At 54.3% G+C, this 12,512-nt stretch overlaps 1 protein-coding gene across 2 annotated transcripts in view; it reads right to left on the reverse strand.

The window, feature by feature from the left end:
- Positions 1 to 4,997: 4,997 nt before the first annotated feature.
- The window catches only part of Drd2 (dopamine receptor D2), a 47,416-nt gene continuing 39,901 nt past the window's right edge, over positions 4,998 to 12,512 (reverse strand). Inside the window, exons 4-8 of one of the 2 annotated variants that reach the window (XM_048340982.1) lie at positions 11,325 to 11,461; positions 9,849 to 10,039; positions 8,791 to 8,877; positions 6,998 to 7,325; positions 4,998 to 5,540 (exon numbers count right to left, since the gene is read on the reverse strand). In XM_048340982.1, the coding sequence (XP_048196939.1) occupies positions 5,347 to 5,540; positions 6,998 to 7,325; positions 8,791 to 8,877; positions 9,849 to 10,039; positions 11,325 to 11,461 (937 nt within the window). In that variant the 3' untranslated portion in view covers positions 4,998 to 5,346. The remainder of the gene's footprint in view (positions 5,541 to 6,997; positions 7,326 to 8,790; positions 8,878 to 9,848; positions 10,040 to 11,324; positions 11,462 to 12,512) is intronic. The other variant, XM_048340983.1, reaches the window with a different exon arrangement.

A 12,512-nucleotide genomic window follows, 5' to 3' on the forward strand; every position in this document is an offset into this window, starting at 1 on the left:
GGCAGGATAGCCTCATTCCCACCGGCGTGGGGTCCTCAGCAATGAGACCCGAGCCCCCAGCCTGAAGCTGGAACTCCATGAAGGACTCAAGGGGAGCTGCTGCCGTTTCCCCAGCCCCGGGTGGACATTCCTAAGACCCCTTCAGCTGTGCGTAGGGGAAGGAACTTGGAGGCTATGGCAGGAGACACGGACCCTCACCAGCCAGACCTAGGTTGTGGAGGAAGCGTCTCCATTCTGCCCTTCACTAGCTGTAGATTTCCCCTGGACTTTCTGGGCTTTGGCCGCCATGTCTGTGGCAGATCTATCTTGGGGATGCAGTTAGAAGCCAGCACACGTTGGTCCTCTCCATCACTTGACCTGCCTGCCACCTCTGCTCCTGTCCTTCCTCATCATTACTCCACTCCCTCCCTCAATTCTTACCCTCTGTCACCAACAGCATCCTTCCCCTCCCTAACCCCCCCCCCCCCCCCCCCAACTAATCCAGCCCTCCTCCAGGACATTCCTGAATCCTGGGAAACAGCGTCCTCTGGTGGCCTGTTCCTAGAGTTGCAAACAGCCTGGGGGGTTGGAATATGGAGTGTGTGAGTTGAACAGTCTCAGTGACAGGGACCAGCAGGGCGGTTTTGCAAGCTGTGGCAAGTAGGCATGTATCTGCTGACCCTCTCCGAGGGGAGACTAGCTCACAGTGGTCCACAGAGACCTCCCGAGGGCTATGGATAAATCCTAGAAGGATTGAGAAGATTAGGAGAAAACTGCTCCTTCCCAAGCCCCGGGGTGGGGGTGGAGGGCCGGAATGGCAAGGGCAGAGGATGGAGAGGGAGCCAGCTGGCCTCCCAGCTTGCGACAGGGGAAAGGGCAGTCAGCAGGGCATGCGAGGGTCCGGGCATTGCTGAGCTCATGGATGGAGGCTCCGATTGATTATCTGCTGGCCAGGCACTGTCTTCTCTCCCTGCCCCCTGCGGAGCACACCTACCCAACTTGTTAGAGGTGTGCAGTAAGTCAGGGTTCCCCCCACACACAATGTCCCCATGGCTGGTCCTGCCAGGGGCTCCCCAGCTCCAGGCCCATGCCACAGTCTCCCTCATGCTGATGGTCAGAGCTCCTTTCTTCTGCCAACACCTGCTGGCATCCTACCCTTCCTCGCTTGCCCTGCTGGAAATCACCCCCACTCAAGATACTACACCAACACCCTCTGTGGGGCAGCAGAGAGAGCTGCTGTCTGCCCCGCGCACCCCTACACACCCTGCTATTTTCAGCATTCCATCCGGCCCCTTCTCAGTACCCACAATGCACAGCAAACGCTCTGCCCATGCTTGCTGAGTGGGGTTCTAGGCAGCAGGGGCTGAAACCTCACACAAGGGACAGAGAGCGGGAGCGAGACTGAACTACATACAGCAGCCCAAGGCTGGGGCCGGCAGGCCCAGTGAGAAGAACTCGGAGCAAGTGCCGGCTGAGCTGCCATTTGGTTGCGTGACCTCAGCCTGCCCAGACTTCTTTAGCCCGGGGCATGTCAGCCAGCAGTGACAATACTTAGCTCCCTGGGTGGCTAAACCCAGTGCTAAGCTGGTCAAAGGGCAAGGTCCTTTAGTAAACACCCACTAGTGTTCTCTCCCATCAGCTTCCTGCTTCATTAGAACCCTGGAACCCGAGTGAAGCAAGAACCGTAAGGAACACAGACAGTTAGACACTGGCCCACTTTTGGCCCACCTGCCATTAATATCTATACCCTTGGTCTGATCCACCAGCCATATATGTGCTGGTGGGGCAGCCAGCTGCTATCTGCATGGACTCTTAGGGCATTGTCCTAAAGATCTTATTTCAAAATTATACATAGATCTTCCATATATATTTCTTTCATATATAGCATATATATTTCTTTTACATATATACCTGTATGAGTGTGCATATGTGTGTGTGTGTGTGTGTATGTATGTTTATTTATATGTCGATACTGGGATTTGAACTCAGGGCCTTCCTTTTTCATTTGCTAGGCAGGTACTCCACCATTTGAGCCATACCCCAACCCTTTATTTTGCAAATGGACTCTTGTGTTTCTGCCTGGGCTGGCCTGGCTAACAGTTCTCTTGTTCATGCTTCCCGTGTGTCTGGGATGGTGGGAAGCCACCACCCCACCCAGCGTTTTAGTGATTGAGATAGGGTCTTAAGAACATTTTCCCCACACCGGCTTCAAATCTCAGTCATGCTCACCTCCGTCTCCCCGGCAGCTAGGACTCAGTTCCCAAGAACCTGACTGGAGCCTCTTCCAGCTGCTCTCAGAGACCAGTCAGGAGGCTAAGCGGGAATGGACGACGTTAGATGCAGTCAGGAGAATGGAGGGCAGCCTGGCCACTCAGACAGGCTACCTTCCCGTGTGACAGTGGAGGAATGGTCCCCTGGGGGGAGGAGCCATCTGGGAGGACAAAAGCCACCGGAGACCCTGCGTGGGTGGGAGCTAAAAATCACTGAGTCATGGGACTTGGGAAGACGAACCCAGTGGGAATGTTGTGGAAAAGGATGCCGGAAATGCCCCCTAGAAAGGCCGGTCTTCAATGCTCCTCAGGGAGCTGGATCACGCCTCTTCTCCATTCCCAGGACAAACCCCCAACCCCAACCCCAACTCCAACCCCAACCGTGGACATTGGAGATTCATCCAGACCCACCTGGGGAAGGGCCTGAAGCCTCGAAGACGGGCAGGCACCGCTGCACCTGCTCTTACGTGAGTCTGACTCCCATCTGAGGTGAGGTGTGCAGGGTACCCACCTGGGGGGGGGAGACAAGGGGGTGCTGCAGGATCCACTCGCTATAAAGGTTCGCGACCACTCCTTGGACTAAGAAAGCCTTCCATGGAGAAACACACGCTCACACTGCACAGGGAAGACGGGGAGAGGGAGACATTCAGGGGGCTTCCTTCTCAACCCCCATCCAGAGAAAGGGGCCAGGGTAGGGTCTTTCTGGAGACCCAGAGTCTGGGTGACCCCCTTCTACCTCTGTGTTCCTGGGTCCCTGCCTCTCCCATTCCTTCACCCCTGGAGTGCTGGGGAAGGGGGAGGGAGAGGGGAGCCCAGCCCTCCCCCTGCCCACTCTAGCTGTCAATCGGCTGTCGGGAAGAAAGACTTGAAGCTTCATGACAACTGTGGGCAACTTTCTCCTGCCCCGCCTCCCGCCCCTGCCCTGCCCTCTTCCCCTCTTCTCTCTGACAGGGCTCTTTCTCAGATTCCTCTGCCGCTCCCTCCCCCTCCCACTGCTGCTGGGGAAGGGGGGGGTCCTCCCTTCCTCTCTCTCTCTTCTTCCCTCTGCCTCCTTTTTGTCACTTATTCCCAGTCTCACAGCCTTGGTAAACGCCAATATCCCCAGAAGCTTCCTAATGATGTGAAACATTCCCACCCAGGCCAAGATGGCCCAGAGCTTGAGAGCCTCGTGAGATCCCGTAGCGTCCATTAACTGAAGGGTGGGTGTCAGCATCCCAGAGGCTCCTAGGGTTTTTGGGCACCGTGAGGTTCTAAAGCCTCCCCCACCAAGGTAGTCACTATGTTATTGGGGTGCACGAGGGACATGTTGCTCTCCATTCCTGGTGTCAGGGATGCTAGGAGACTCTTCCCAGGGCGTAGCGCTACCTACATTTCAGTTTGGGAGGGGGGGGGAGATCAAAGTCCATAATTAAATGTTCAGGGCAAGTGAAGTGCTCCAAACTTTGGTGCTAAAAATACTGTATTTAGCATGCAAATTATGCCCTGACAGCTCTCCGGGAGCCTGAGCTTGTGGGTGCCCCCACCTTGTTTGTCATCACCCTGTTATTCGCAAGGTGCTCAGAACATTCTTCTTTCACTGGGTTCATTTATATTTCATCTTTCACCAAAAAAAAAAAAAAACCCACCCAACCCTCTGTTGTTAGGGCAGTGCCAACTCGCAGCCCCCGTGGTTGTGGAGCGGTGTCGGGGGGCTAGCCCCGAGTGACAGGGCGGACGACTGGCTAGGCGACAGAACACCAGCTCGACAGCAAGCACGGAACCCAGGACAGAGACAGACACAGGCCAAGAGGTTATCTCAAAGGTCACCTTTTTCAGGAAGCTTTGTCTACCCCGGCGGATGAGAAGGGCAAAGGACTGGCCCCTCGGAGCCACCAGGGCCTCAAGGACACAGGGCATTCTTCTCACCGTCCTGAATGCTAGGCATGTGGCGCTGCTCAGGCCCAGCCAGGGGCCCTTGGAAGAGACTCTTGTCAAAGTTTTATTGGTTTGGTGCATGGAGAGTGATGTTACAGAGTCTGGGGCTCGGCGGGGGCTCTTCCTCCAGCTGTGGCCCCCATCCTCCCGCAGGGCAGAGCCAGGCCAGCTCCCTGGGTACCCGGTGGCCTATCAGCCATGGGCTCCTCTAAGGCAGAGGCACTGGATGCCAAGGGAGACGCGGGAGAGAGGAGGCCAGAGGGAAGAGGCCCCATGTCCGAGCAGGACAGAAGGAAGTTCCCCTTCTTGCCTTCACCCCTCCACCTCCAAAGGACTTCAGACAGTCTCCAGCTCAAGCCCACACAGAAGTTCAAGGCTGGACTTGCCGGGCCAGGCCGCTCAAGGGGAGGCGGAGGAAGCTGGGGCCTGGCGCTTCTCCGCCCACCCATCTTCTTGGGGATCCTTGAAGATTAGGGTTCCTTCCCCAGAGGGTGCGGAGATGGCCATGGGGAGCAGTAAACGGGGGATGGGAAGGACCCACTGTTCGAGAAAACGAAGGCTCACGCCGGGGCTGACGTGGGTGCTGGGATATTTGGCTTAGGTTTCTCTGGGGTCTGATATTTACATGGGTTTCTCAGGACTGACGTTCCCTTAGAAGGGGGATGGGGAGAGATCCTACTTTCCCCCACAGGGGTCCTGGGCAGAGTGACCTGTCCCTCCTTCCACTCTCGGCCCCCAGTACAGAGCAGATAAGACCAGACAAGCCCAACCCACTGGGAGTGCTAGCCAGATTCTGCACCCCCCACCCCCCATCACCCCAACAGACCCCAGCACCCCCAGAGGAGGATCAAGGGAGGCAGCTGCATCTTTGGTGCCAAGGAGAGGAGGCCTGGTGTTGGGAGGGGGACTCTGTGAGCTGCCCTGAGCCGGGGTGGGTCCAGCCTCAGGGCTGGCACCGTGCCTGGCTCCCCAGCCCCACCCTGATGGAGTCAGGGCGTTCGGGTAGAGAGGAGCAGAGAGCCAAGCTAACACTGCAAGGCCTGCAGGACAAACAGAAGGCCGAGCCCCCTCCCCCTCCCCCCCAGCCGCCCCAGGGCCCGTGTGCCCATGGCTTGCAGGGGTGAGGCCTGGCAGGCCCGGGCAGGGAGGCGAGAAGCAGCTGCTGGGCAGGCAGGCAGCAGAGTCAGCAGTGCAGGATCTTCATGAAGGCCTTGCGGAACTCGATGTTGAAGGTGGTGTAGATGATGGGATTCACCGCACTGTTGACGTAGCCCAGCCACGTGAAGGCGCTGTAGAGGACCGGCGGGATGTCACACTCACAGTGTATGTTCAGGATGTGCGTGATGAAGAAGGGCAGCCAGCAGATGATGAACACGCCTGCGGAGAGGGCACAGTCAGGCTGGCCTCAGGCCAGGGACAGGCTGCTCGAGGCGGGCTCTCGGCTCAGGGGGACACCCAGGCACGGAGCAGTTCAAGGAGCCCTGGCCTTGGATGCTAGACCCGCCTCAAGCGGTGACCTGCAGGGAAGGGCTTCACCTGCCTCAGTCAGACTTTTCTGCATCTGGCAAATGGGTGCATAGCTTGAAAACAGATCAGAAAGGTTAGCATTCTGACCCGAGTCAGTGAGGAGGGATGGACGCCCCAAGGCTATACTTCCCAGTTGTCTTGGAGAACATTTCCTGGTGCTGAGGTTGGAGGAAATTTTCTCCTGGCAACGTGGGACATAAGGTTTGGGGAGAGGGAGTATTAAATACCCATCTCATTTCTCAGCTCACAATGGCTCTGCCAATGTACCCAGAGCCAATCAGCTCTTAAATGACACCGCTGAGATCTGTCTAGATCTCAGTCCAGTCTGTCTAGATCCCCAAATGGCCAGACTCTTGTTCCAGCCTTCTCCCAGTCTCCCTGGTCTTGCACACGTGCAGGAGACACGTCCTCTCACAACGGCAAGATGCTGGCATGGAGCCCCTGTGAACAAGAGCACTGGGCCTGGCTCCACTTCTCCCTGCGACATCTCAGCTGCATCATCAGTCACCGGCAGCTTCCTAACTGATTGGGTCCCATTCATCACCTGGGGACAGTCACACCTGGTCACTCAAAACCTGGGATGGTTGAGTGCTCAAAAGGGTGCTATGCTGGCTCGTTCACACCTTTCTTTCCCCAACCATCCATGCCAGTCCACCTTTATCACATGGTTTCCTAGCAGAATTTCCTTCAGAAGTCTTACCCAATGGACAGGGTCACCTCAATCAAAGGTCCCCTTTGATTTTTTTTTCACAGTTTGGGGCCTACAGGGACTTGGTTGGGTAGAAATACATATTCCTCAATTCCTAATAGCAATAGTAACTCACAAAAGGCATAATAGAAACACTTATCCCTGTATGCTAGTTTGCAAAGCCTTTGTAAGATGCCTTCTCTAACCACAATCACCCTGAGAAGTAACCCCATCTGCAGGTGGGGAGGCCAGACAGAGAAAAGCCACCTGTCCATTGTTATGAGCTTCTGGGCATCACAGCAGATCAATGAAGTTTACAGACTCTGGAGTCAGATGGTCTGAGTGCAAGCCACTGGAAACTCCTTGGTCAAGTCACAGAACTACACTGACCCTTGGCTTGTCCATCTATCAAATGGGCACAATTCTAGAATCTACCTAATAATAGGTCCATCTGTATGTCAGTAGGTGTGGCCTCTGTGTGAGAAAATGCCTGACCCATGACCCTCCCTCCAGTCATGGTCCAAAAGGCATGGCAAGGTTTGGGACTTACAATGAAGGATGCTTTCTCCCGGTCAAGACTGGGCAAGGCCGGCTGTGGCCAACAGAAGAACCAACTCACCGAGAACAATGGCGAGCATCTGTGTGGCTTTCTTCTCCTTCTGCTGAGAGAGCTTCCTGCGGCTCATGGTTTTGAGGGAGGTCCGGGTTTTGCCATTGGGCATGGTCTGGATCTCGAAGATCTTGGCAATCTTGGGGTGGTCTTTGGCATGCCCATTCTTCTCTGGTTTGGCGGGGCTGTCGGGATTGCTGTGGAGGCCGTGGTGGGAGGGGTCGGGGAGGGTGAGCTGGTGGTGGCTGGGCGGGATGGGGCTGTACCGGGTCCTCTCCGGCGGGCTGGTACTGGACAGCATTTCCATCTCCAGCTCTTGGGCTCGGCGGGCGGCCTCCTGCACCAGAGGCAGACAGCTCTGGGTGAAGCCAGGCAGGTTCTCAGATTCCCCGGGCTCACCTGCTCCCTCCCTGGCCTTCCCTCGTCCAGTCCATCCTCCTGCAGACTCCTCTAAACACCAGGGTCACCATGCCAGCAAGGCAAGAAGGACTGGCAAGGAAAGGTTTCTCAGGACCCTGAGAAGCTGCCCTTGGCCTCCTTCCCAGAGCAATTCTTAGGCAGCTGTAAAACCCCACAAGTCATATGAAGACTTAGCACCCTCTACTTCTCTTTAATTACCTGAGTGATGGTAGCTAAGTACCAGGTACCAAGCAAGCTGGCTGCTAGGGATTCATCTCCGAAGGACATTTGGTCCTGTCCCCTGGGACAGGGTCAACACCAACCCCCATGGACCTTGCTGGGCTGAAGCATGGAACCTGCACTCTTACTCCACAGGCACCTGAACCAGCATGCGCAGGCGGGTTGACCAGCCTGACCAGGCTGACCCTCCACCCCCTGGGCCCCACATCAGTTCTGGGCTGACCTAGAGAACCTGGCATGGATCCACTCACAGTCTCCCAAGTTTTCCTTCAACGCCCCTGTCCGGGCCATGGTGGTCTCAGGCCTGCTTCCTCAGCTTAGGAGCCTGGACAGTAGAAGTAGGCCACTACACTGAACCCATCCTAAGCCTGTTTTGGCACTCTACTCACAAGCAGTTCCTTCTGGCCCTGCCTTCCTAGTACCAGCAAATGGCAGGGTCCTCCCTCTCCAGGACAGCTCACCTGACTCAGTGCACAGTCCTCCATGGCCCCTGGCTTGTCCTCTGCCCATCCAGGGGATGAAACACCCCTAACTTGGAGCTGGATGTGGCTATCATTGGCCCAGTCCTGGGTCCACACCCCTGGACGCAACTCTCGGTCTGTGTGTCTCTGCTGGCCCCTGTGGCTGCTCTGTCCCAGCCTCCCCCAGCCCCTGGCCTCCAGCTCCAGAACCTGCCTGTCTAACAAAGCAGCTCATGCCAGTGCCAAGAACCCAGGAGTGGATGAAGGAGACCCATAGGCATGGGCTCAAGTGTGTGCTCTGTCACTAACTGTTTTAGACTTGGGCGAGTTGTCGAAACTCTCTGAGCCTCCATTTCCTCTTGGAACTCAAGATGAATAAGATCAATAGGACTTACCTCCCGGGGTTGTGGTGAGGATTTGATGAGATAATAGGAACATGGCAGGGGTGTGCGAAGTGGACCTAGCCATCACAACCACTTTTGTTATATGGTTATAGCCAAGCCCCTTCTCTGAAGGTTTTACATGTACCATGCAGGTACTGTGGCTTGGAAGTGTGTGGAGTGGGGGGAGGGGGTCTGCCCTCAATTGAGGCAGAGTCAGGCTTGCTAGGATGCTCTTTCTCCTTTGATCATCTGCTGAGGGCTGGTGGGATTCCCTAAGGGCCGAGAGACTTGGTCCTGGATGCCTGGCCTGAACACTTACCATTCTCCGCCTGTTCACTGGGAAACTCCCATTAGACTTCATGATAACCGTGCAGAGTTTCATGTCCTCAGGGTGAGTGCAGTTGCCCTGTGGAACGAGCCAGTATACGGGTCATAGGAGGCAGTGGGGGGCCCGGGTGGCAAGGGGTCAGAAAGCCAAGGCAGTGGAGGTTCATGGAGAACTCAGATGTGGAAATGGGGCTCAGAGGTCAATAGATTGGGGCCCACAGAAGGCATTCAGGGCAAGAAAGGAGGTAGTCAGTACTAGGACACTAAGGTGGGCAGGAGCAGGGACCCAAGGAGCTTGTTTTTGTAGAGCACCTGCTTAGGGTTTGGCGTCATGCTAATAAGCCCATGCTCACGTCCTATCTCACATCAAACCAAGACCACGCTGAGAAGTCCATATTAGAATTATCATTTAAGAGATGAGGATATCGAGGCTCACAGAAGTTAAGCAACATGCCCGGGGTCTCTTGGGGGTGGCGTGGGGGAGAATAAAACACAAAGCGGTAGTGCCAAGATCTGAACCTGCGTGTCTTATCTGAATGCTCTTGTTCCTCCCATGCCCACACACTGGTTCATGGGGAAGTTTGGGTGGAGGGGAAAATTCCTACAAAGTGAGAGCAGGAAGCTGAGTGAGGAGAGAAGCAGGGAGGAGAGGTGAGAAAGCAGGAGCTATGCCGGGAGGGAAGCAGGGCCAGAGTGGAAGGGATAGAGACTAGCACTGGAGGAGACAGAGGGAAGGGAAGAGTGACGAAGGAGAAGCCAGCATGGAAAAGAGGAAGCTAAGTGCAGATAAAGAGAGGCACCAAGGAAGGTTCAAGCAAGAACTGCTGTGTCCAATCACAAAGATCCCTAAGCGGAGGTCTCCTAATAAGTGCCTACCATGTGTCCCTCACCCTTTCTGGACATTCAAGTCTCTCCATTGAGGTCCATGCCCTCAACCCTGCTCCTGGGTGGGCCTCAACCAGCTCCTGGCCTCCACCTGAGCATGGCATGAGCTCCCTTGGGAATGGCTGGGTAGGGACACTTGGAGGAAAGCAGGGAGGATCATGGGACCTTGAGAGGGGTCTTCAGGTTGGCTCTGAAAGCTCGGCTACTGCGTTTGGTGTTGACCCGCTTTCTGCGCTTTCGGAGCACTATGTAGATCTTGATGTAGACCAGCAGGGTGACAATGAAGGGCACGTAGAAGGAGACGATGGAGGAGTAGACCACAAAGGCAGGGTTGGCGATGATGCACTCATTCTGATCTGGGAGGAAGAGAGAGGCCCAAGTGGGCAGGGCATCAGTGGGGCCCCCTGGGCCACAGTGTCATCCTCCCTGTTGAGATGAGGAGCTGGGGTTCTCTGCTTCCCAGTTTCCTCCTCGCTGTGGTTCCCTTGTTAGGGGCTTACTTATTGTTGATGTTGTCATCCCTCAACACACAAGTGACACTGGAGTATTCAGAAGAAATGACACAAGCCAGGTGCTGGTGGCTCATTCTAAAATTCTGGCTCCTTGGTTAGGCTGAGAGTTGATGAATTGTGGTTCGAGGCCCTATCTCAAAATTAGCCATCAAAAACAGGGCTGGAGATGTGGCTTAGGTGGTAAAGCCTCAACCTAGCAAAGTAGTAGGTACTGAGTTCATAACCCCAGTGCTGCCAGAATAGAAGAATAAAAGAAGAAATGAAACAGGAAAATTATTACTTTCAAAGGAATAAACTGTTACTTTAGCATTTCTTGTATTCTGGTGGGGGGAGGGGGCGGAGCTTGGCTACCTTTTGATTACAGGAATAAGATAATTTGGTCCTGTTCACCGAAGTCACCTGTGTGCTCATGTGTTCAATACTCTTCCATGCTCACTCTGAGGTCTACCAGTTGTCTGTCCTGTGTTGCAAGGCTTTCTAAAGTTGTGTCTGTATGATGAGCCTCTCCTAGCATCTTGGAATTTGTGCCACATACATTCAAGGTTTCACTGCGCTTTGGCTTGCTCTGATCTCTAGAGGTGCACCGGCATCGTTCATCTCCCTGCTGAGAAGAGGCTCCACACTGGCAGGCGCTTTAGGCCTCTTCTGTCGGAAAGGCTCCTGACTCTGCCTCCCACGAAAGAGTGATGATGTAGCTCGCCAGTTTCTACCTTTCCTGCTCTAGGTATCTCCGGCCTTGCCCGGGCTCAGCTGGCCCACCAAGCTGCGGCCTTATCACAAAAATACCATTTCCGGGGGCACGTGGAAGCCCAGCAATCTCCTGCCACGTGTGTGAGCATGCACGCGTGCGGTCGGTGACACTGTCTGACGTGCTTCAACTTAATAAAGTTGAAAATGGCCAGACATCTTTCTGAGCCATTTTCCTCACTCTTCATCCAGCTCTGCTGTGCCTTGGGCCATGGTTGCCTTTCTAGCCCAACCTGGAACAAGTCTGAGTTGGGCTGGGCCCTAAAGAGCCAGCCTGGCCTCTATCCAAGTTGGTTAAATGAGCTCCCATTGGATCTCTACCCATATCCGTGCCAGGGACTCAGAGCCACCTGAAACTCAGAAAAACAAAGACAAGACACACCTGTATTGTTGAGTCCAAAGAGCAGCGGGCAGGAGATGGTGAAGGACAGGACCCAGACGATGGCGATCATGACGGTGACTCTGCGCTTGGAGCTGTAGCGTGTGTTGTAGAGCATGGGCATGGCCACCGCTGTGTACCTGCACGGGTGGAGGCCATAAGTCTGAGGTGCAGGCCTAGAGGCCTCTTACTCTCCAGAATGCATATGGGCTAGACAGTAACAGACAATAACAAAACCTGGGGCAGATCCTCATACTCAACCCTTCCAATGGTCCCCAAACTCAGACCCCAGGGACAGTTGGTGGAATCCATTCACTTAGAGTGGCAGCTACCCTGTACTTCTGTAACAAACCTACCCTTTTAATTGTTGCACTTGGACTTTAGGGGTGATGGCCTGAGTCTTTATATATTGAAATGATGCTAACTACCTCTGTACTACATGCACAGAAACTAGAAGTGTTTGTTGACAGACCATTAGTCAAGAACCTCATAAAGAGATTTTACCATCATTTACTGAAAAGTGATAACACTGAGAATTTTATAATCCTCCTTCCCATTCTTCTACCTACTACTTCTTATGAACTAACTTGTTTCATCTTTCAAGAATCCTGTGCCAGGTCCTGGCCACTCACACCTGCAATCTTAGCTACTCAGGAGACTGAGATCTGAGGATCAGAATTCAAAGCCAGCCCAGGGAAGGGAAGTCTATGAGACTCTTATCGCTAATAAATTACTCAAGTGAAAGCCAGAAGTGGCAATGTGGCTCAAATGGTAGAGTACTAGCCTTGAGAAAAAGAAGCTCAGGGATAGCACCCAGGCCCTGAGTTCAAGCCCCAGGACCAGCACATACACACACACGCATAGGCACACGCACACAATCCCATGAGGTGTTAGAAGCACCACATATGCAAATAAGTGCAAAACTCCAAGGAACCAGCTGGGGAAAGTGTGTGCAGCCTTTATCTCCCCCGCCACCCCCCCCCCAACCCGCCAGCCCCCGGGACCCTTTGATCTGTACTGGACACAAAATGCAAAAAGCAAACACTGAAGCTCAGGAAGCCAATGTTATCATCATCAGCGTCTAGGAAATGAAAGAGTTCTAAGAACTTCCACAATCTACCCACAGGCAGATAAGAAGTAAAAGTGCTAGACTTCAATCAGAATGTACTCGTTTATACCAGTCACTATCTG

This window comes from Perognathus longimembris, chromosome 3, assembly GCF_023159225.1.
Source record: "Perognathus longimembris pacificus isolate PPM17 chromosome 3, ASM2315922v1, whole genome shotgun sequence".
Taxonomy (NCBI): Eukaryota; Metazoa; Chordata; class Mammalia; order Rodentia; family Heteromyidae; genus Perognathus; species Perognathus longimembris.